Below are 26,248 nucleotides of genomic sequence, written 5' to 3'. Positions count from 1 at the left end.
CCACGGTACTCAGCTGGCAGGTGCACGGATAGGGTTCCAATCCTTAGCAATAGAGAATTTTTTTTAATTCTTCTATCTACGAAACAATATTGAGTGCCGGGTCTTCTTCTATATCCATATGATATCCCACAAATGTCTGATACGGAGCGGGTCTTTGTGGATACGCCATAACTGTCTAAGCTGAGAATATCCCTTTAAATCCACTCCAAATGTGCAACTTCCCTTTAAATGACAGGTTGTATTTTACTATGTCAGGCTGCAATTATACAAATCATTCTGGTTAAAATAATCCAAGCAAATTTTGAAATTTTCCGGTCACGGTCTGATTGGCTGGCTGGAGATTGAATTCAGTGTGGGGCGGGGGAGGGGGATTGTACAGGATAAAAAGATTCATTTCTAAAAGAAAAGCATAACTAAAACAAAATATAGGAGAAGGCGTGAGGAAGTAATATCTTCATTGTAAGTACTGCAGCAGACAAGGTTATTATGCCTGGAAAGAGTAGAAATGAGATTTGCAGTATACAGAGATTTCGTGTCCTGCGCGGGATACACGGGATGAAGTCATGGTTTGTTTAGCCAGTTAAGCAGTGTCAAAGTGCGCGCCTGTCAGCTCCGACAGCCTAAGTGACAGATATCAATGCAATAACTAGGAGACGAAGGGAAGGCAGGATTTAAGTGGATTTCCTGCAGCCTGTCACATTTAACACCAGGAGAAATCCGGCACATAGCACCGAGATTTCCAACCACAATATATTCACCTAGTCAAATATCTGCACGCCGGATGCACGAAAAGCTATATTTCTGGAGGAAAGTCACAGATACCAGAAACAAAAAAAAAAAAAGACCCATCTCCATGGATACAATGTGCGGAGAAATAAATCCTGAGGTTTCAGAGAACATGCACTGAGTGAGAACAATTTTAAAGTAACATTTGATACAGTACAGTGTGAAAGGCCATCAAAAGCTGAAACGAGGGAGCGCAGATAGAAAAAGGAGAAAATAGCACTAAAAATTTTATCAAGAAATGTAGATAGACAGAAATAGGAGCTAAGATGAATAAGATGTGTAATCTGACCTGTATAAACATACAAAATATCTATCAATCTATCTCATATGTATGTATCTATCTATCTTTCTATCTCATATGTATCTATCTATCTAATATCTATCTATGTATGTATCTATCTATCTATCTATCTATCAATCTATCTATCTATCAATCTATCTATCTATCTATCTATCTATCTATCTATCTATCTTTCTATCTCATATGTATCTATCTATCTAATATCTATCTATGTATGTATGTATGTATGTATGTATGTATGTATGTATCTATCTATCTATCTATCTATCTATCTATCTATCTATCTATCTATCTATCTATCTATCTATCTATCTATCTATCTATCTATCAATCTATCTATCAATCTATCTCATATGTATCTATCTATCCATCCAAGGGCGTAACTAGGAAAGACTGGGCCCCATAGCAAACTTTTGACTGGGGCCCCCCCCTCCCCTGGGTGTCACACAACCGCCCCCCCCCTTGTAGATAGTGCCTTTTTTACAAACCCCCCCCTTTTGATAACGCCATACAGCCCCCCCTGTAGATAACGCCATACAGCCCCCTTTGTAGATATCTACAGGGGGGCTGTATGGCGTTATCTACAGAGGGGGCTGTATGGCGTTATCTACAGAGGGGGAAGTATGGCGTTATTTACGGGGGGACTGTATGGCGTTATCTACGGGGGGACTGTATGGTGTTCCCTACAGGGGGGACTGTATGGGGTTCCCTACAGGGGGGGGCTGTATGGCGCTATCTACAGGGGGGCTGTATGGCGTTATCTACAGGGGGACTGTATGGCGCTATCTACAGGGGGACTGTATGGCGCTATCTACAGGGGGGCTGTATGGCGTTATCTACATAGGGGACAGTATGGCGTTATCTAGAGGGGGTACTGTATGGAGTTATCTACGGGGGGGGGCTGTATGGCGTTCCCTACAGAGGGGGCTGTCTGGCGTTATCTACAGGGGGGGTCTGTAGGGAACGGCATAAAGCCCCCCCTGTAGGGAACGCCATACAGCCCCCCCTGTAGGGAACGCCATACAGCCCCCCCTGTAGGGAACGCCATACAGCGTCCACCCCTGTAGGGAACGCCATACAGCGTCGTCGTCCCTGTAGGGAACGCCATACAGCGTCGTCCCCCCTGTAGGGAACGCCATACAGCGTCGTCCCCCCTGTAGGGAACGCCATACAGCGTCGTCGTCCCTGTAGGGAACGCCATACAGCGTCCCCCCCTGTAGGGAACGCCATACAGCGTCGTCCCCCCTGTAGGGAACGCCATACAGCGTCGTCGTCCCCGTAGGGAACGCCATACAGCGTCCCCCCCCTGTAGGGAACGCCATACAGCGTCCCCCCCCTTGTAGGGAACGCCATACAGCGTCCCCCCCTGTAGGGAACGCCATACAGCGTCCCCCCTCCCAAAAAAATGCGACCTACAGTGTGTCCTAATAAAAGACATGTATCCCCTATCCACAGGATAGGGGATACATGTGTGATCGCTGGCAGCGATAGGGAGAACGGGGGACTGAAAGTCCCCCAAGTTCTCCATGACTAACCTCTGACTTCAGGCGTCTGTGTCGGCAGCTCACTAAAAATGAAAGGAGCGCTGGTCACGCATGCGCACAAGCGTGGCCGGCGCTCCATTCATTTCTCCGGAGCTGCCGACACAGACCCCGGAAGTCCGAGGTTTGTGATGGAGAACTTCAGGGGATTTTCAGTCCCCCGTTCTCCCTATCAATGCCAGCGATCACACATGTATCCCCTATCCTGTGCATAGGGGATACATGTCTTTTGTTTAATGGCAGAGCGGGGAGATTCCTCCCTGCTCTGCCGTACTGTTCAGAAACGTCCCGCTGTAGCAGCCATAGCGGCTGCTAGCGGAGCCTGCGGCCATGGTGGGGGCCCGTGCCGGCGGGCGACACGGGCCCCCTCATGCCGCGGGCCCCGTAGCAGCCGCTACTGCTGCTACGGCGGTAGTTACGCCACTGTATCTATCTCATATCAATCTATCTCATATGTATCAATCTATCTCATATGTATCTATCTCATATGTATCAATCTATCTCATATGTATAAATCTATCTATCCATCTATCTCATATCTATTTATCTATCTATCTCATATGTATCTATCTATCTATCTCATATGTATCAATCTATCTATCCATCTATCTCATATGTATCTATCTATCTATCCATCTATCTCATATGTATCTATCTATCTATCTATCTATCTATCTATCTATCTATCTATCAAAGAAGCTTTATTGGCAGGACCAAATACATATTAGCATTGCCAAAGAAAGTAAGAAGTAAGGGAATGAGGGATAGGGACTGAGGGATAGGGACACATCTAGGGTCGGGGTTATACAAGTCCATGGCATATCATGTCTCTCTCAGTCTATGGCATGCAGTGACATATTGTGCCGCTGTGCCCACTGTGGTTTCCTCTTCACCCAGCAGGATGTAGAGTTTCTCTTCCTCTTCCATGGAGCTGAAGTCCGGTAAGAGATCATAGAGTCTCCTGAAGTGAGTGTCCCTCACTGCTGAGTATTTGGGGCAGTGTAGCAGGAAGTGTGCCTCATCCTCCACGGCCTCCTGGTCACACTGTTGGCACAGTCGGCTCTCCCTGGGCTGGTAGTTTTGTCTGTGGCGCCCGGATTGGATGAGCAGGTTGTGGGTACTCAGTCTGTAACGGCTCAGGATCTGTCTGTCTCTGGGGTTTGGCAGTTTCTCCAGATATGGCGCCAGTTTATATTCCCGCTGTAGACTCCTGTATATTGTCAGTTTCTGGGATGTCTTTATGTCGTTCCTCCAGTCACTGATATACTCCTCTTGGCCCTCGTTTATTCTCTCCTTGATTTCTGCTTTTGTGAGGCCGCGCTGAGTGACATTTTCTTCAGGCCGGGTCAGGGTGAGATGTTCTGGGGGGCCTGGTTTACCTGGGACCCCTTGGTGTAGCAAGGCTTTATGGTGATAGGAATTTTGCCTGCTGCTGTGTAGATGGGCCCAGAATGATAGCGCCCTCTTCTGGATTGTGAGGTGTATTGGGAATCTGCCCAGTTCTGCCCGACAGGCATTATTTGTGGTGCTCCGATGGACTTGGAGAAGGTGTTTACAGAATTCTAGGTGGAAAATTTCTGTTGGGCTGGAATCCCACCTTGACCAGTTTCGGTATGTGTCCGGACCCCAGACTTCACTGGCATACAGGAAGATTGGGGAGATGATGGAGTCAAAGATTTCTATCTATCTCATATGTATCTATCTATCTATCTATCTCATATGTATCTATCTATCTATCTATCTATCTCATATGTATCTATCTATCTCTCTCATATGTATCTATCTATCTCATATCTATCTATCTAATATCTATCTATCTATCTATCTATCTATCTATCTATCTATCTATCTCATATGTATCTATCTATCTATCTCATATGTATCTATCTATCTATCTATCTCATATGTATCTATCTATCTATCTATCTCATATGTATCTATCTATCTCATATGTATCTATCTATCTATCTATCTATCTCATATGTATCTATCTATCTATCTATCTATCTCATATGTATCTATCTATCTATCTATCTATCTATCTATCTATCTATCTATCTATCTATCTCATATGTATCTATCTATCTATCTCATATGTATCTATCTATCTATCTATCTCATATGTATCTATCTATCTATCTCATATGTATCTATCTATCTATCTATCTCGTATCTATCTATCTATCTATCTATCTCGTATCTATCTATCTATCTATCTCGTATCTATCTATCTATCTCGTATCTATCTATCTATCTCGTATCTATCTATCTATCTATCTCGTATCTATCTATCTATCTATCTCGTATCCATCTATCTATCTCGTATCCATCTATCTATCTATCTCGTATCCATCTATCTATCTATCTCGTATCCATCTATCTATCTATCTCGTATCCATCTATCTATCTATCTCGTATCCATCTATCTATCTATCTCGTATCTATCTATCTATCTCGTATCTATCTATCTATCTCGTATCTATCTATCTATCTCGTATCTATCTATCTCGTATCTATCTATCTCGTATCTATCTATCTCGTATCGATCTATCTCGTATCTATCTATCTCGTATCTATCTATCTCGTATCTATCCATCCTCGTATCTATCCATCCTCGTATCTATCCATCCTCGTATCTATCCATCCTCGTATCTATCCATCCTCGTATCTATCCATCCTCGTATCTATCCATCCTCGTATCTATCCATCCTCGTATCTATCCATCCTCGTATCTATCCATCCTCGTATCTATCCATCCTCGTATCTATCCATCCTCGTATCTATCCATCCTCGTATCTATCCATCCTCGTATCTATCCATCCTCGTATCTATCCATCCTCGTATCTATCCATCCTCGTATCTATCCATCCTCGTATCTATCCATCCTCGTATCTATCCATCCTCGTATCTATCCATCCTCGTATCTATCCATCCTCGTATCTATCCATCCTCGTATCTATCCATCCTCGTATCTATCCATCCTCGTATCTATCCATCCTCGTATCTATCCATCCTCGTATCTATCCATCCTCGTATCTATCCATCCTCGTATCTATCCATCCTCGTATCTATCCATCCTCGTATCTATCCATCCTCGTATCTATCCATCCTCGTATCTATCCATCCTCGTATCTATCCATCCTCGTATCTATCCATCCTCGTATCTATCCATCCTCGTATCTATCCATCCTCGTATCTATCCATCCTCGTATCTATCCATCCTCGTATCTATCCATCCTCGTATCTATCCATCCTCGTATCTATCCATCCTCGTATCTATCCATCCTCGTATCTATCCATCCTCGTATCTATCCATCCTCGTATCTATCCATCCTCGTATCTATCCATCCTCATATCTATCCATCCTCATATCTATCCATCCTCATATCTATCCATCCTCATATCTATCCATCCTCATATCTATCCATCCTCATATCTATCCATCCTCATATCTATCCATCCTCATATCTATCCATCCTCATATCTATCCATCCTCATATCTATCCATCCTCATATCTATCCATCCTCATATCTATCCATCCTCATATCTATCCATCCTCATATCTATCCATCCTCATATCTATCCATCCTCATATCTATCCATCCTCATATCTATCCATCCTCATATCTATCCATCCTCATATCTATCCATCCTCATATCTATCCATCCTCATATCTATCCATCCTCATATCTATCCATCCTCATATCTATCCATCCTCATATCTATCCATCCTCATATCTATCCATCCTCATATCTATCCATCCTCATATCTATCCATCCTCATATCTATCCATCCTCATATCTATCCATCCTCATATCTATCCATCCTCATATCTATCCATCCTCATATCTATCCATCCTCATATCTATCCATCCTCATATCTATCCATCCTCATATCTATCCATCCTCATATCTATCCATCCAGCATTTATCTCTTATCTATCATCTATTTAACGTATATTTCATATCTATTATCATCTATCTATGTATCTAATATATATCTATGTAATGTAGATCTATCTGTTTGTCTATCTTTCTGATGTTACCTATCCAAATGTATTGATCTATTTGATGTGATCGATCTAATGTCTATCGTGTAAACACTTTCTTTCTCTATAGAAGACATAGGCAGAAAGAAGTCCCACTCTACAGATTTTTTGCAATTGGCAAATGATTGGCTAAAAGCTATACATAACCAGTAGAGACAGATCTTTCTCTGCGTGGGACTAAGTATCGGCAGCAAAAATTATATCAGGGCTCATATCACCATCATACAGCAATTATATTGTATTGTCTAGTTTAGTATTACTCAATGTTCCTAACCTAACTACACTACTCAATCAAATTACATCAAGGTACCGCCAAGACTATACACAATGTTGCCTTTTTATAGTACAGCATGAGCACAGTGCCAGTAACCCCTAGAGACATGACACAGGGTACACACACCACAGATCGAGAACAAGTGACAATAGTCTCTATAGTCTACAAATATATGGGCACCTAAACCATTATTCCATTGGGGGTAGTCTAAGATGGCACTCTATCAATTTTAGTTGAATCTCCAAGAATTAACAAATTATATAAAAATGAGCGAGTCCAATTAGTAATCAAATGGATATCCGCTAAAATCCCATCCTTTTGGGCATGGAAAAGTCAGGTGTACAGGATCTTGCTCTTCGAAAAATCATGTTATATGGGAAACCTAGTATGAGAAAATTATATCTCCAAATGGACCCCCGGGCTTGATTTGTTAGAAGATCATGAACGGCTCTATGTCCTGAGTACCACCAAATCAAATGGAATATTGTAAAATATGTATTCGTTTCGCTTATTAAAAATGTAAGGAAGAGAGAAAGAAAATAAATAATTTTTTTTATAATTAATTATTATTATAGTATTTTTATTTTGTCCTCTTCCATCCATCATCAACGTTTAGGGTGGGTTAGGGTTGGAGGGGGGGTATAATATATAAAATATTTGTAGAATACCTGTAATGGCTATGTTGATCGATATAATGTTTTGTTTTTGTTATTTATTTGTGCAAATAATAAAAGATGAATTATTTAAAAAAATAATAATAATAAAAAAATATATATATTTGGGCACCTTGGAACAATTTTCTTACCTCTGCAGAAAACGCATGTCTGGACTTGTAGAAGGATCTGCACAGCTTCAGGACGTCAGAGGAGGTCTCCTCACGAACCTCTGCCTTAGAGCTGGAAAGCATCGCTTTCACCAGTCTCACCCATGGATTATCTTCTGAAGAGGCACTAGGAGAAAGAAAGAAGATGTCACTGGAGGAGCAGTATGGGAATAGACGTATGGAAGACTTACACTAGATACAATATTTTAATCTGCAGAATCAAAACGGTAAAGTAACATTAAATGTTCATTCAAGTCAAGAAAATCTTTGAGGATTGAATTATCAAAGATGATGCAGTCATGGATACGGACTACCCACATACAAACCATGTACATAGCGCTAGATACAAGCAAATACAAAGAGTACAGGAGCAGACAGGGCGCCCTAGAAAGTTTTACACAAGTAGTTCAGCTCCTGCGCAGGTGCTTTCGTCAATGAAACATGCAAGAATTAGGTTTTTTTTTTACTATTTACCAGAACGGTCAGTCAAACTGCACATCACCGCCATTGCATAACACATAGTGAGAGGTTACTGTACAAGTCACACAGAGGGTATCATCTCATGCTCTGTACAGGCTACTTTTACACTTTCTCTCACTTCAGAACTGTATCATGTTAGGCCTGGCCTATACATCAGTCATTTTGCCCTCGCTGAGCCTGGCTCTCGTGGGCCATGTTGCTCGATCCACTCAATGGATTCAGTTGTGTAGAGAGGAGCCTACTGTAGAGCACACTGTATAGTGGCATTTTCAAGAGCGGAAATAGAGTCACAATGGACTCCTGTCTACCCAAAGCCTGGCTTTACAAGAATAGAGCAGGTTTACCCAGATTGCAAAGGATCTCCTCTAATCCCAGTGGGCCCTGGCATCTACCATTGTTTACCTAGTGCAAACACTGGGCACTGTGGCTATAATTGCAACTTTAAAAAAACCTGGACATTTCAGTTGCCGCTCAATGCATTCCCATATACATGATTATCTCATGGATATATATATATATATATTTTCTAAGTCACTATGTAGCCTGGGGAGTATTATTGCAGAACTGGATGAACCTGAATGTTAGTCTTTTGGGTTCTATTAGGAAGAAGTAGCTACTGGTTACATTGGCACTACTCTTTGTAGATGGGTTTATAAATAGTAACAGTGAAGTAGGGGTCCCCATAGATATGTGGTCGTGGGATTGTGGGATTTTTTTCCCCAAAAAAACAGCACCTCTCTTGTCCATAGGCTACATCTTGTATTGCAGCTCAGCGCAATTCAAGAGGTTGAATTTTTTTTTTTATTATTATTATAAACGTTTTTATTTAACTTTTCCAAAAGAAAAGGAATCAAACCACCAGACAGAGGTAGGGAAGAAAAGCAAATTGGCTAATGCAGTACCCAATAATACAAGATTCACAATATTGGGAGGGAAACAAGGAAGACAGAGTAAATAAGGGAACTGAACGTGGTGGTGGGGGGGGGGGGGGGGGTCACACACAAAAAACATCCGTGTTTAACCTGGATGAAAAAACATAAGTCACAAAAATGAGTCAGAATTAACTCCACAAGTTCCCGAGAAGCTTTTGTTTTTTTAAACTGTATTGTTATTAAAAAATTTCAATTTTAATGGAAAAAAACCTGAAAATAGCTCATGGGTGCCAAAGAACCCACGTCAGAGAGATATCTCTCCAATTTGGGTAATACATAATTTTCTGTTGAGAAAAAGAGCCCTGCCGTTAGGACCATATAAACTCATATCGTGGAACTTCGACCTCTAATACCGCTACAATATGCTTAAAGTCCCGAATAACTCTTACATTTAAAATTTTGTTTTTTTTTGGAAAAGAATTTAAGTCTTTCAGAGATATTTTGGAATTGGAGCGCTATGTAATGTTGACCAGGGAGATAGGCTGACCTGAAAGTTCGTTTAATCTTCACACATATTTCCAGTGTGTTCTAGCAACTGGGCATGCCCACCAAAAGTGGTGCCATGTGCCCACTTCTACTCACCCCCAGAAGAATATATTCAATTGGGAGAAAAAAATTTGGGCTAGTCAAAGTTTAGGCAGCACCTGCTGAAGTTTGTAGGTTGTTTCCTTTATGGTATAGAAGCATCAGCAAGTGTGGGCGTTCTTCAATATCTGCTGCCAAGTAAAATCATCAGGGATAAGGCCAATTTCTTTCTCCCATGCTGAGACATAGGAGGGTGAATCATGTATCTAAATTGGCTATAGAGTAGAGAGATCAATCCTCTATTTTTATGTGCCAATCTGCATATGTTTTCAAACATAGTTGAGGTGGTTCCAAAAGGGAATGGATTTGCAGGTATCTATAATGGTCTCGTAATGGGATATTAAGTTCATGTCTCATCTCTTCAAAGGATTTAATTTTCCTGCCTTGGGTGTGTTTAACAATTTTTTTCGGATGTTGACCTGACCACCAATTAAAAGGCAACACTCGTTGACCTAGGGAGAAATCCGGGTTGTTAAATGGGTTGTCCCAAAATTAGTGGGAAAAAACCATAATAATCAGGCAAGATATAGTGCACGACAATGTCTTTCTAACAAAGATAGAAGCAGCCCTATATCTTACATGGATCCAGAGATCTTCCCATTCATTGCTTCAATTGCTCTGCTACATTTTTTTCAGGCTGGAAGCTCAGGGGCATGTCCTTTCTGCTGCAGAGAAGGCATTTTCTATTGGCTGGTGGCAATTGAACTGAGCATGTGCGTCCTCCATTAGTCAGCTCAGTAGGAGGACATGCACCTTACTATACAGATTGAACACCAGGGGGCACCATTATGAGTAAAAGGAATATCTCACAACTGGAGTATTTTTGTAACATAAGGTAAAATTACAAAACACTTTATTTTTAATGCTAAATTATATTGCAATAACGTTTAATAGTGGGACAACACCTTTAAAGAGGCTCTGTCACCAGTTTATAAGTGCCCTAACTCCTACCTAATCTGATCGGCGCTGTAATGTAGATAACAGTGGCTTTTATTTTGAAAAACTATCATTTTTGAGCAAGTTATGAACAATTTTAGATTTATGCTAATTCGTTTCTTAATGACCAACTGGGCATTTTTTTACTTTTTACCAAGTGGGCGTTGTAAAGAGAAGTGTATGAGGCTGACCAATCAGTGACCAATCAGTGACCAATCAGCGTCATACACTTCTCTTCATTCAGGTTTAGCTCTACTCACACAACAGCGTGATTTTGCGAGATCACACTGTGCTGTCACATACTCCCACAGTAATGCCTCATTCACACGAGCGTGAATCACATCCGTGTGCTGTGCGTTGAAACAACGCACAGCACACAGACCCATTGATTTCAATAGGGCAGTTCATACATGCATGATTTTTCACGCAGCGAGAGTCCGCTGGGTGAAACTCACTGCATGTCCTATATTGGTGCGTTATCACGCACCCACGCTCCCATTGAAGTAAATAGGTGTGTGAAAAACACGCACTGCACATGCATGTGCAATTTGCACATCAATTCAGTTGAAAATAAAAAAATAAAAGAATGCTTTGCGAGTGCGTGAATAACGCATGCAACTCGCAAAGCACACTGATGCATAACACAACGCACACGGACCAGATTCACACGAGCGTGAATCGGATACGCTCGTGTGAATGAGGCCCATCTTTACCGAAGTGTCTTGAGAGTGAATAGACATCACCTCCAGCCAGGATGCGATGTCTATTCACACTCCCGAGAAAGTTTCTGTGGGACTTACTCACAGCACAGCGTGATCTCGCGAGATCACGCTGTGCTGTGTGTACAGCTGAACATGAATGAAGAGAAGTGTATGACGCGGATTGCTTACTGATTGGTCAGCGTCATACACTTCTCTTCGCAACGCCCACTTAGTAAAAAGTTAAAAAACGCCCAGTTGGTCATTCAGAAAAAAATTTGCATAAATCTAAAATTGCTCATAACTTGCTCAAAAATGATCGTTTTTCAAAATAAAAACCACTGCTGTTATCTACATTACGGCGCCGATCAGATTATGTAGGGGATAGGGCACTGGTGACAGAGCCTCTTTAAGTAGATTTTGCAGAGAAGAAGGCTCTGACATCAGTTTAACATTATATCTATGTATATATCACAGATGTAGGGGAAGAGGCTTACATTTTTAAGCCATTCCCAACCGATTTGGAAAAGTAACTCGTGGGTGACAGTGATTTGCATCATGGTGACGTAACATTTTCTACATAAATATCTTGCGGGTATTGCCAGTGTACCAGTGAGATCAGCGGTGGGAGCGCGGCTGTCATACATGTATGTGTTCCACAATGAACATGGAAATAACAATAATATAAAATTGGAGGTATGTGAAGGAGATATCTGTTTGGCTTATATTGGCATGTTGAGTTCATCTCAATCTGGTCCTTCTCCAGACTACAACAATTTGCTAGAGCCAAGAGACTTTGTAATATTTAATTCACCCTAAAATCAACAATTACAGAGACTCCCCTTATAATAAAAGCTGATTGCAGGACCCCAAAAAGTGTGACCACTACAGTAATCAGTTGGACTACCCTTTAATTCCGTGACTATCTTTACTGGTACCGCAAGTGATCCATGAGTCAGAGACCAGGACAAATCACTGTATAAGAACCGTCCATGCACTGATATAGATATACCTATAAATGCACCCGGTTTATTATTTTCTACCGCAAACTTCCTTCTGCTAAATTCAATCAGTCTTCACTCTGATGTAGTTCAAAATGTTTGCCCTACACACAGACAAGGCTTTAAATCAATATCTGCCATTCTCTTCAGGCTGAAAAGGACAAATCTAAAGAGCGGCAAAACTGGGAGAAATAAATAGAGTGGCATGTGCAGAAAAATAGACAATCTCTATAAATGAAAGCAAGCCGCTAATTGTTACTCTCTACATACATAATGACTGCACAAATGTAGAAGAGGAGAGTTTGCAATTTGGTGTTTTGTATCGTGATACATCAAGTTCTATCTCCGAAAATGAAAAAATAAAAATACTCGTAATCTATACCCATCTACAGAATCTATCTTTCTAGCTACAGTATCTATGTATCATATTAGGCTATAGTATCTATCTTACATATCCATCGATCTACACTAACCATCTATCTATAGTATCCATCGACCTATAGTATCTATTTTTAGTATGTATCTATATTTCTATCTATCCTATATATCCGCAGTATGGATCCATCTATAGTATCTATCTATCTATCTATCTATTATCTATCCATCCATCTATCCTCATATCTATCCACAATATGGATTTATTTATTTATCTATCCTCATATCTATCTATCTATCGTCATATCTAGATATCTATCCTCATCTATCTATTCTCATATATATCTATCCTCATATCTATTTATCGTATAGATCTATATATCATATCTATCTACAGTATCTATCGTATCTATCTACAGTATCTATCCATAGCATATAACTATCTATTATATATATCTATAGTATAGATCTATATCATATCTATGCACAGTATAGATCTATATCATATCTATCCACAGTATAGATCTATCGTGTTTATTTATAGTATCTGTATATCTACTGTATCTAATACTTATCTGAGGTAATCAAATATCTATATATAAGATGTTAACTATCAAATGTCTATTTCATATTCTATCTGATGGTATCTCCCTCTATTACTAATGATGTGGAAGTTTCAAATCAAATCAAATAGATAACACCAGCATCACTTACCGCTCCTCAATTCCGGGTCCTCTTCACCTCTTTCAGTTTCGATCAGAACCCTGTGTGGGGCGGCGCCAAAAGGTGAAGAGGAACCAGGACCATGGAGCGGTCCGGTCTGGGGTCTGAACAGATTGCTGCTTGTTCTGGTCTGAGGTTTGACTTGGATTAATTTGGGGGTCAGATCTGGGGTCTGAATTTCAGGGCCTGAATTTTCAGGTCTAGTCTGAAGTCTGTATTTATTTTTAGGGCTGGCGTTTGAATTTATTTATGGGTGCTTATTTATTTAGGGGATCTGGTCTGGGGTTTGAATTAATTTGGGGTTCGGGTCTGAAGCCTGTATTAGTTTAGTTAGTCTGTTCTGAATTTATTTAAGGGTCTAGTCTTTGTATAACACAATAAAGAACACAGTCTTAAGGCTAAAGAACCCCCAGGCAAACAGCCCAAAATAAAATGTTAACCCAAAATCTGCTCCTTCAACTTTTTTAACCTCTTGAAGACCAGGCCATTCTCATCTCAGCAGCGGCCCCTGTTCTCTTATGGATATGCCATAAATGTCCAAGATGGGAAAACCCCTTCAAGAACGAAAGTAATGTTTTTGCCACGTCATTCCGGTGGTCATAACTTTTTTAATGCTAGTTTGACGTAGCTGTATTAGATATTGTTTTTTGCAGGCTAGTGGCACTTTCTTTGGTACTATTGTTAGGTACATAATTGTTAGTGATACATTTTTATTCATTCATACTTTAATAAATATTTTTTATTTTATCTTTTTTTTACAAAATTTACCCTAAATAAAGTAATGGATTCATAAAATAGGTTGTTATGGTGGTTATGGTGATAGCAGATACGTGTATATGATTGGATATTTTGTAATCGTCACATAATAAAATGTATTACGAAAAAAAATATTCAGTTATTTTTATTCATTTAAATACGTTTTTTTACTCCAATAGTGGGATTTTTATTAATTATTAATGATTTTACATAATATTGTACTTGCACATTTACAAGTTTATTAGCCTATGAACTAATAAGTACAAAGGCAGTTTTTAGGGCATGCCTAAGAATGCCCTAACAAGCAGAATCACTAACAGACAGCCGTAGGGTCCTTTAATAAATTCTGGGATGTCTACCCATGTATGGCATTGGTAAAGATCCCCCTTTGCTTTCCACTTGTATGACATAATCAGCTTTAAACATGGCATAAAAGTGGTGAAATAATTTAGATCATAGGTTTCTCTGATCTTCGCTGTTAAATAAGGGCCACAACTGTATATAACAGCCGTGGTCCTGCTGCTGATCTGGCAGGCTCAGTGACCGTGCTCATGCGATCAGAGCGGTGTAATAGTATGGCACGGGTTTTCGGAGGATGAATGAACCCCGCTGCTGGTCCACAAGTGGTTAATTTTGCAAAAAAAGTCTTAAAAGTTGAGTGCCGCAAAGAAGGAACATACTCTCGGATCAGTAAAAACCTTTATTAATTACAAAAGTGGATTTTTTTTAAACTTTTTTCTTTGTAATAATAAAAGGAGAAACCCTGGATCTTCCTGACTGATGACACCCTCTAAATTTGACAGCTAATTAATTAAGCCTTGAAACTAAATTCATCTTCACAGGCAGAACAGATTCTAAATCTCTCTCCTAGTCAAAGCCAAATCTCAGGTGTAAGGAGATCTGACTAATTTCTGTCAAATACCAACAACTGACAATAAAGTATTAAGTAGGATCAATTAATGGAAAATAATAATGACAATTACGCTGCTCACATGTATCGAATACAAAAAAGACTCCCGGCAAATGAAAAGGGAAAACCAGGGGGAGGCTGAAGTAAAGGTGGCACTTCTGTGAGCAGCTGGAGATATAATAGGCAGAGCGATTGAGGTCAGTGACCTTGAAATGTAGCTGGCTGAAGGTCACAAATTACTATGCTAAAGAAAAAAGGGAAAGAGCAGAAGTGACACCCATATAAAAAGAAACCACCTGGGGAAATGTAACACAGAGATAAGGTAAGACACAAGTCCATTGAAATGCCTTATTATCGTCCTCACTGGTCGCTTCCTTTAGCTGTATAGTTTTGTACTACTAGAGATATAATGATATTTTATATACACCGATCAGCCATAACATTAAAACCGCTGACAGGTGAAGAGAATAACATTGATTATCTCCTTACAATGGCACCTGACCGAGGGTGGGAGATATTAAGAAGCAACTGAGCAGTCAGTTCTTGAAGCTAATTTGTTGGAAGAAAAAAAAATGGGCAAGTGTTAGGGTATGTGCACACGACCTCTTTTCAGACGTAATGGAGGCGTTTTACGCCTCGAATTACGCCTGAAAAGACGTTTCCAATACGTCGACAAACATCTGCCCATTGCTTGCAATGGGTCTTACGATGTTCTGTGTCAAAATACGGCGCGTAAAATGACGGCTCGTCAAAAGAAGTGCAGGGCACTTCTTGGGACGTTTTTGGAGCAGTTTTCTCATAGACTATTGAAAAAAGCTCCAAAAACGGCCTTAAAAAACGCCCCGAAAACGCAGCGAAAAACGCGAGTTGCTCAAAAAACGTCTGAAAATCAGGAGCTGTTTTCCCTTGAAAACAGCTCCGTATTTTGAGACGTTTTTGACTCAGCGTGTGAACATACCCTAAGAATCTGAGCGACTTTGACAAGGGACAAACTCTGATGTCTAGACGACTGGGTCAGAGCATCTCCAAATACAGCAGGTCTTGTGGGGTGTTCCTGCTTGCAGTTGTTAGCACCTACAAAAAGTGGTCCAAGGAAGGACAACCGTTGAACCGGCAATAGGGTCATGGCCGTGATCTCGGTGGGATAATATAACTATCATCCCTGTATATAACCCCCATGATCCCTGTATATAACACCCATCATTCCTGCATAGAACTGCCATCATCCTTATTTATTACCCCAACAACATGCCTATATATAACCGCCATCATTCCGGTGTATAACCCCCACGTCCCTGTATATAACCCCAACATCCCTGTATATATCCCCCATCATCCCTGTGTATTTCCCCCATCATCCTATACCGGGATGATGGCAGTTATATACAGGAATGATGGGGGTAATAGATAGGGATGTTGAGGGTAATACGCAGGGATGTTGAGGGTAATCCAGAGGGATAATGGAGTTCACATGCAGGGATGATGGGGGTCATGTAATCCCATTAGCCCTGTATTTATGTAACCATCGGGGAGCATGGAAACTGCGGAATAATAACGCCGTCCCCTCCTCCTTCCACAACAACGTGTAAGGAGCAGGGGGCATGTACTAGGAGAGACTACGCTCCATGTCTTTGATCAGTCAGAACTACTGGCTGAACTGAGGCACGGCGCATCATCAACTACCTTTACAGGCAATGCGGGAGCTCCAAGGGTGAAGGAGGACGAGGAGGTACTGGACGACGAGATAGGAGGAGTACTATGATTGACGACGTTCCGTGTCCTTGCTCAACCTGCACTTCCAGCTGAGCAGAGGCACGGCGCGTCATAAACTATGTTTACAGGCGGCGGGACTAGAGGAGGCGGAGCTTTGATAAGCTATGAAACATCCGCCCGGCGCACTGCCTGTAAATGTAGTTGATGACGTGCCGTGCCTTTCTTCAGCCGGAAGTGCTGACTGAGCAAAGACACGGAACGTCACAGGAAAGAAAAAAATGTACCCTGGGTGCGGTCACGTGACCGCAAATCAGAACCAAGTAACGAAGCCAGTGGTAAATAGACATTATATTAGAAAGTTACTTATATATGTCCAATTAAGTTAAAATATAAATAACATTTATTCCAGGACAATCCCTTTTAAGTCTGAAACAGTTGTATGCAAGTTGGAATAAATGGCACCATAATGTTAGACTGTATCTGCGCTATATACCATTGGCTCGCTTTGTAATATAAGACACCGGATAAAAAGTAATTATTTGCAGAGCTCCACTCACTATCATATAATGTGGAATAATTCTGGTGTTTTTGAGGTCTGTTTATCATGAACAGGGGTGACTGGCATATACCATCTTTTTTTATTCTATTTTTTTTTTTTTAAGAAGGCATTGCTTTACTATATTTCATTGGAGGGCTTATTGGTTCATTCACTTCACCACAAACTTACTGGTTACTCTTTTTGATTTTAGGGAAAAGGTATAAAAAATAAAACACAATCTCAAATGAACGTCGGGCTCTATAAAATGTACCCCTTAAGGGTTAACCAACAACTGACAAGAACAAGACCGATAAAATACCAACACATAGGATGCAATGGAAAATAGTGCTAGAAAGTATCAACAAAATGAACTATGAGACAACATTACTGGCCATAATAGATGCACTATATATTGAATCCTACGAAGTAACCAAGATATACTTGGTGCGTCGATCAGAAATTGACAGAAAACCAACCCAAGAAAATATGATCGACTACAGCACAAATGTAGAGAAAAATACAAATGATTCTTTATTGGAATAAAAACATGAGACAGATAAAAATGGAACTAGGGGATGAGTCACACAGTAAAAAAGGACGTCTGATCAGTCAAACATGCCAGGTATGGATATTGTGTCCACGTATTGTGTAATAGCAAAATAGGAGTAAATGCATGTAGTCATATAAAGAGCCGTGTCTAATGGAAAACAGCACGGATATAATCAAGGTACATCAGATGACAACAGCACAAATCGCAGAGAGGTAAAAAGCAGATGCCGATAGCTGTGGTAATTACAAAATACGTATATACCATCAATAATAATTACAACTAGTTACCAATGTAATGTGCACCAAGTAGTGCCAGAAAGTGCTTGAAATCAGAAGATGACCATAAATGATGAACATAATGGAGCTATGCTTGCTACACAGGACAGAAAAGATAACACTACATACCAGTGGACATGATGGAAACAGGGATGAAACGTCCTGACCCGACGCGCGTTTCGGCGATTGCCTTCGTCCGGGGTTAGGTACCCTTGTTGTCATCTGATGTACCTTGATTATATCCGTGCTGTTTTCCATTAGACACGGCTCTTTATATGACTACATGCATTTACTCCTATTTTGCTATTACACAATACGTGGACACAATATCCATACCTGGCATGTTTTACTGATTAGACGTCCTTTTTTACTGTGTGACTCATCCCCTAGTTCCGTTTTTATCTGTCTCATGTTTTTATTCCAATAAAGAATCATTTGTATTTTTCTCTACATTTGTGCTGTAGTCGATCATATTTTCTTGGGTTGGTTTTCCAACAACTGACAAGATACCAACACAAAATATTTCTTTCCTAATCATAAAGTATGATTAATTATGGTGCGGAGGACCTTCTGTGAGCAGTCTATTAATTATACATAAAACCATTAATTAGATACAAAGATGGTAATTTATTGTCACCGCAAAGGGCAATAAAAAAGCATTGAGAAGTCTTTTAATGGCTCATAGTGCTCTTTGAAAGTGAAATGGAAACTCTGAATACAGGAACTTCAAAATGACAATGTTTTATGTGTCGGTAACGGGCACAGATTTATTAAATAGAAGTGATCATTTCCCTGCAAACAAGATTTTGCCATTAAAATAAATAAATAAATAATAAGACAAAAATCTGCGCATCATAAGGATTGTTTTTACATAAGCTCAAAGGGTATAGCAAAGCGTAATTAAAAATGGTATCTGACAGCAGTTTTGAGCCCTTAAAGCTGCTGACACGTATAACTATATACAGGATGCGGAGAGCAGCGTAACCATACCTGTGGTGTCGATCATGCAAATTGCATGTAGAGAAATCTACGTTTAAATGTCCCCTACACCACGATCGCAAATATCCCCTCTGCTCTGAGTGACTGCTCTAGTGGTCTCCTGATTGGATGCTAGAGCCGTCACTGAGAGCAGAGGGGCGGAGCTGGCCACATTCAGTGAAGAGAGCCCGGCGCACTGAACATAAAGGGGCCAGCTCAGCACTTGCAATCACGCCGCCGGGGACATTAAGGCCTCATGCCCACTTCAGTTATTTTCTCCAGTGTTCTATCCGTTTTTTTTTAACTGATAGCACACGGACACATTCATTTCTATGGGGCCAAGCACACTTCCATTGTTTTAACGGAACAAGGTCCTACTCCTGTCTGTTTATGACGGAACAGTCTTGGCCTTTCCATTCCCTTGGTCCGTTGAAACAACGGACTACACCCAGAAGCCATCCATGTTTCACGGATCCGTCATTAGCGGCCGTACGACGGGCAACGGAAGTGTGCATGAGGCCTAACACGTAGATTTTTTTGGTCATGCAACTTGCATAACTGACACCACAGGTATGGTTGTGCTGCTGTCCCTGTTCTGTATATAGGGCGGTCAGAAGTTTTGAGAGATGAAAATTGCTTACAGATTCCCTTTAGTGATGGAACTTTGTACATTGTATCTTTATTGCGACAAGTTTTATTCTCTCACAAAATGAGAAATATACAAGAACATAGACTCTGATTAACCCCGGTGAACACAATTTTCCCCCCTATTTTCTGGAATTCTGCACAAAAACATCCACTCATGTTTTAAATATATGAGGATAAAATATAAAATAACTGTTACCCTATCCTTCTAGAATGTATTTGGGAATTGCTTTTTAAGTGAATACCCCAGTATTACCCCTCCACTATCCAATAGGTTTAAAGGGGTTATCATACTGATGCCCCAAGCCCGGACAACCCCTTTAAGTCCCATTTCTTTGATAAAATTCACTGCATATTGGCAAGAAATATCAGGATGTAACACATACTGAAATGATTGAGGCAGGCCCCTCTCTTAGGCACATTTCACACATGCAGTTTCGGTGCAGTTTTTTTTTGAACCAAAACAAGAGTGGATACAAAAAGAAGGGAAAGTATAGAAGAAAGACATACTTCTATCTTTTGTATCCACTCCTGGCCTTGACTTAAACAACTGCACAAGAAATGCATCAAAACTGCATGTGTGAACTTTACTGCACTTTAACGTATATTTATTTTTGTTGAAAAATTGTATTTATCATTTTCCCAAATCTTAGGCTTCGTTCACATCTGCGTCAGGACTCCACTCATGGGTTCCATCTGAGCTTTGCGTCAGGGGAAAAAATGGACGGAATCAAAACGGAAACCATAGGTTTGCATGTGCATCACCATTGATTTCAATGGTGACGGATACGGTGCAAATGGTTTCCGTTTGTCACAGTTTAAGTGTTCCGTCGTTTTGACAGAATGAATAGCGCAGTAGTCCACGGTATTGATTCCGTCAAAACAACAGAAACCTTATGACAAACGGAAACCATTTGCACCGGATCCACCACCACTGAAATCAATGGTGATGCAAACAGAAACCTATGGTTTCCGTTTGTTTCAATCAGGGTTCCATTCATGCTTTCCCCTGACGGAAAGCTACAGTCGAACACATGAACATAGCCAGTGGCCTAACTACCACTGTAGCAGCCATAACGGCTGCTACGGGGTCCGCTGCATGAGGGGGCCCGTACTGCCATCTGCGACCGGGCCCCCGTAGCCACACAGCGCTCACCGCGCTGGTCCCGCTTCCTGAATGCTGGAGCAAGGAGCTAACAGCACCGTGCTCCAGCATTCACTCTGCCATGAGCGGCTCGGCGCAGGCAGGCGCGATGTAGTGACGTCATCACCTGTCTGCGCCGAGTCACTCACAGCACAGACTGAAGGAGAAGGATCCTCCACCCGTCATGGGAACGGGGATAGGTAAGTATTTGTTATTATTTTTCTATTAGGCACTATGGGGCATTATACTGGGTAGGGAAGGGGGGGCTGATATAGTGGCTGCTATAGGAGCATTTTACTATATGGTGCGGCATTATACTTTATGGGGGCATTATACTGTGGGGGCAGCTATGGGGGGCATTATACTGTATAGGGGAATATACTGTGGGGACAGCTATGGGGGCATTATACATTATGGGGGCATTATACTGTGGGGACACCTATGGGGGCAGTATATTGTGGGGACAGCTATGGGGGCATTATACTGTGGGGACAGCTATGGATGGCATTACATTGTGGGGGCAACTATGGGGGGCATTATACTGTGTGGGGGCAGCTATGGGGGCATTATACTGTTGGGGCAGCTATGGGAGGCATTCTACTGTGTGGGGGCAGCTATGGAAGGCATTCTACTGTGTGGGGGCAGCTATGGGAGGCATTATACTGTGTGGGGGCAGATATGGAGAGCATTATACTGTGAGGGGGCAGCTATGGAGAGCATTATACTGTGAGGGGGCAGCTATGGAGAGCATTATACTGTGTGGGGGCAGTATGGGGGGCATTATGCTGTGTGGGGGAATTTTTTGGGCATTTTACTGCATGGGGGTATCTGTGTGGGCATTATACTATATGGGGCATCTGTGTGGGCATTATATTCTATGGCGGCATTATACTGTATGGTGGTAGCTATGGGGGCATTATACTGTGTGGGCTGAATCGGGTGTGTATGTGCGGGGATTCGGTGGGATTAGAGGCGTGGCTTAAAGAAAAAAAATGCAGCTGCAGATGCGGCTATTGTCAATCTGATACTTGAAAGTATAGCACGGTCTACAGGGAGGGCTGTATAACACTGTATGGGGAGGCTGTATAGCACTATCTACAGGGGGCTGTATAGCACTGTCTACAGGGGGGGCGGTATAGCACTGTCTACAGGGGGGCTGTATAGCACTGTCTAAAGGAGGGGGCTGTATGGCACTATTTAAAGGGGGCACTATCTACAAGGCCAGGCTGTGTGTGGCACCCAGGGGAGGGGAGCCCTGTCAAAAGTTTGCTATGGAGCCCAGTGTTTCCTAGTTACGCCCCTGAACGTAGCCCTGAAGCAGATGTGAATGAAGCCTTATATGTCACAATGTACAGCCTGATTCAAGGGGATTGCGCTATTTAAATACAATTGAATAAATCAGCATTATAGTCGGGACCTTGTCGGCGGAGGTGTTCCCCAGGTCCACTAATGCTCCTAAAGACAATATGGAGAAGTCCCCATATAAAAGTTTTAGCATCGACATCTATACATCAGCACGCAGGATATATACATGTAGACTCCTGTACGTGGTCCAGACACAACACTAATGTGGATGCTCATAGCTTATGCATAAGCTACTTCTCCAACATCTTCAGGAACCAACAGGGAGCAGGTAACTGCATATAGATGTGTATATGTAGAAGGATGCATGTGGAGTTGCAAAAGAAAGTAAGTGAAACCTTTGAAATTACCTGGATTTCTGTATTGATTACCAATAAAATGTGGTGTGATTGCTATGAAAGTCACAAATATAGACAAAAACAATCTAACTAAACTAATAACACACAAACAGTTGTAATGTTCATGTCTTATTGAGAACAGAGTAAAAAATTACAGTTCAGGGAGAAAAAGTAAGTAACCTGTAGATTCCCCTTAAGCAACAATCCCCTCTAAATGTCTCCTGTAGCTGTAAATAAGATTTACACCACATTGAGGAGGAATTTTGGACCATTCTTCTACCAAAACCTCATCCAAACTGCGAAGTATGGAGAAGGCAGCATCATGGTTTGGGGATGAAGAGATGTTAAAGAGGCTCTGTCACCACATTATAAGTGCCCTATCTCCTACATGAGATCGGCGCTGTAATGTAGATTACAGCAGTGTTTTTTATTTAGAAAAACAATCACTTTTGACCAATTTATGACCTATTTTAGATTTATGCTAATGACATTCTTAATAGACAACTGGGCGTTTTTCAGATTTTGACCAAATGGGCGTTGTAAAGCGAAGCGTATGACGCTGACCAATCAGTGACCAATCAGCGTCATATACTTCTCTCCATTCATTTACTCAGCACATCGTGATCTTGCTAGATCATGATGTGCTGTCACTTACTCAGACATTAACGTTACTGCCTTGAGAGTGAATAGACATCATCTTCAGCCAGGACGGGATGTCTATTCACAATTCCGACACTTCGCTAACGTTTGTGTGGGACTTAATGACAGTAAGCGTGATCTTGTTGAAAAACAAGATTTGTATTTCAGAATGGCCAAGTCAGAGTCACGAATTTAACCCCTTAAGGACACGGACAATTTTGGCCTCGAGGACCGAACAATTTTTTTATATTTCCCTCTTTGCATCCCGGCGCTCATAACTTTTTCATTTTTTGTGCGACGTTGCTGTATTAGACTTTGTTTTTTTGCGGGACGAGTTGTACTATATGTAGGTATTTTTTTTTGGTACATTTGTATTATCGTTTCATTTATATACATTTTTATTTTGGCAAAAATGTAGAAAAAAAAGCAGTTCCGCTGCAGTTTTCTTTCTTTTTTTTTTACACCATACACCGATCATAAATAACGTAATACATTTATTGTACAGGTTGTTACAGATGTGGCGATACCGAATATGTGTATATTATTTCAAGTATTGGAACTTATATTTTGAAAAGTTTATTTATTGTACAAAATTAGTATTTTCTCTGTATTTTTTTTTACAGTATTTTTTTTTATTTAACATTAACTTTTTTTTATTTTTTATTAACTTTCCTTTTTTTTTTTTTTAACTTTCCTTTTTTTTTTTTTAACCCATAGAGGGATTTTTCATTTTGATTCCTATTTTTTAACTGTAATGTACTGGAATCTATCTATATGCCAGTACATTAGCCTGTGTACGGATTGTACACAGGAAGTTGTTAGGGCATACCTCAGTATGCCCTAACAACAGGGAATGTTGTCAGACAGCCCTGGGGCCCTTCAATGGACCCTGGGCTGTCTGCCCATACCAGGTAAAGCTATTGATTGAATCACAGGGATTTCCTGTGATCCAATCAAAGGGAAGAGCCCCTTCTCACTTTAGCTTTGACCGCGGAATTCGTGGGGTTAACAGTGGAGAGAAGAGGTTTCTCTTCTCTCCGCTGTCAGAGCAGGGCTGCGGCTGTGTGTTACAGCCATTGCCCCGCTCATCGTGGTGCGCAGACACTGGCTGTCACACAGAACGAGAATACTCATCCTCATGCGCCAAGTACCCGTCCACTCAGGACGAGTATTTTCGTCCTGTGTTGGGACGTTGTGGCCTCACCTGATGAGGACTGTGCACTTAAGGCATCCCTAGAAATATTGATAAACTGAAACACATTTGCATGGACAAATGGTCCAAAACTCCTCCGCAACGTCATGTAAATCTTATTTGCAGCTACAGGAAATGTTTGGTGGAGGGGATTGCCGCAGGATATTAAATGCAAGTGTTCACTTACTTTTTCTCCCTGCATTGTGGACATTTACTCCATGTTCTCAATAAAAGTCATTAACAGTACAACGGTGTGTGTGTTATTAGTTTAGTTACATTGTGTTTCTCTATAATTGTGACTTAGATAAGAATCAGACCACATTTTATTGATAATCAATGCAGAAATCCAGGTAATTCCAAAGGTTTAACTTACTTCTCTTGCAATTGTTTGCGTGTACGTAATGGCGTCCTAGAATACTGAATTACGTGGAAGCTGGTTGAAAAGCAATAGAACCGAAGATGAAAGAGGGGTTGCCACCAAGCATCCCTAGAGCTCAGAATAAAAATCCCTAAATACGCAGTCAACCCTCCCCCATACTACAGCAATCCAATGTAGACTTTTTTCCCAGGACCACCACAAAAACTACCAAACATTTTACAAAAAGATTCCCTAAAAAACTGCCGAAGCAATGGTTACAAACGTAAAATAAAAAACAAATGCACGGATATTGGTTTTCGATGTGGCTCTTCTCTAGGTATGTGCACACTGAGCAGTGACCCTAGCAGTATGTCCTCTATTAGCCTTCTACTCATTATGTTCTCTACACAATACATCTATTCCTGCCTCATGTTTTACTTCGTCATGCTGAAAGCAACAACTATATGTCTGACATTTACAATACACATATAGAAAAAAGAAGAATAATAATCATAAAAAAAAGAAAAGAAAAACAGCTCCCACAACTAAACATACATTGCCTATGTCTGCAGTGATTGTCCCTATCCAGAGGATGAATAGACATATGAAGCTCTGGAGAAATGCCATTAAATACTTTTATGCTTTATTTATGTCGTTTTGCAATGAAAACGGTAGAACAGGACACAAGTAACTTATTCCTGCGTAGCAGTCGATCTACACAGAGGTGACATCCATTCACTAGAGTTATGAAGCATACACATCAGTAAAATCACCAGAGAGTAATGAATTACCAGAGCGCTGCCTGAGTGAATAGCGGTTATAGGAAAAGCTGCAAAAAATGATCTTCAAGTGATAGATAGAACTAAAAGTGTGCCTTGCCCTCCTCGAAAAATTCCCCAAAGAGCTGTGGCAAAGGCCTCACCCCATCCCCTGTGCCACTCTTATAAACGTTCCAATATTGAAATCAATGGTGCTCTATTACGAGTTGGAGAAGTGAAGGGTTAAGGAGCAACTTTTAAGAACCTGAGGCGGTCCAACTTCTAGACGCCCTGCGACAGGTGAGATGATCTTTAATAGGCTTTCCCCTTTAAGATTTCAAGAATGGCTGGATGATCATGTATTGTAGAGTGGCATGAAGAAACCTTGTACAATTTAAGTCCTGGTAATGAGCGATTTCCCTTGACTATGATGACGTAAGGTCTAGTTGGCAGCAAAATTCCCTTCTTGTACAGCCCTCTGTGACGGCTTACACATAAGCTGCATAATATAAGGTGATATCTTATTGGTAGCTGGGGGCAACTACTCCACTTTTCCTTTGCATTGGTTTGATAAGTCTCCCGATT

The 26,248-nt window shown here is 41.0% G+C and overlaps 1 protein-coding gene across 2 annotated transcripts in view; it reads right to left on the bottom strand.

Moving 5' to 3' along the window:
• The window catches only part of NBAS (NBAS subunit of NRZ tethering complex), a 655,156-nt gene that overhangs the window by 73,783 nt on the left and 555,125 nt on the right, over window positions 1-26,248 (bottom strand). For both annotated transcript variants that reach the window (XM_075861089.1, XM_075861091.1), the window contains one exon: window positions 7,760-7,904. In XM_075861089.1, coding sequence (XP_075717204.1) covers window positions 7,760-7,904 — 145 coding nt within the window. The remainder of the gene's footprint in view (window positions 1-7,759; window positions 7,905-26,248) is intronic.

The sequence above is a fragment of the Rhinoderma darwinii genome, chromosome 4 (assembly GCF_050947455.1).
Source record: "Rhinoderma darwinii isolate aRhiDar2 chromosome 4, aRhiDar2.hap1, whole genome shotgun sequence".
In the NCBI taxonomy this organism is placed as follows: domain Eukaryota; kingdom Metazoa; phylum Chordata; class Amphibia; order Anura; family Rhinodermatidae; genus Rhinoderma; species Rhinoderma darwinii.
This window is presented reverse-complemented; position numbering and strand designations above follow the sequence as displayed.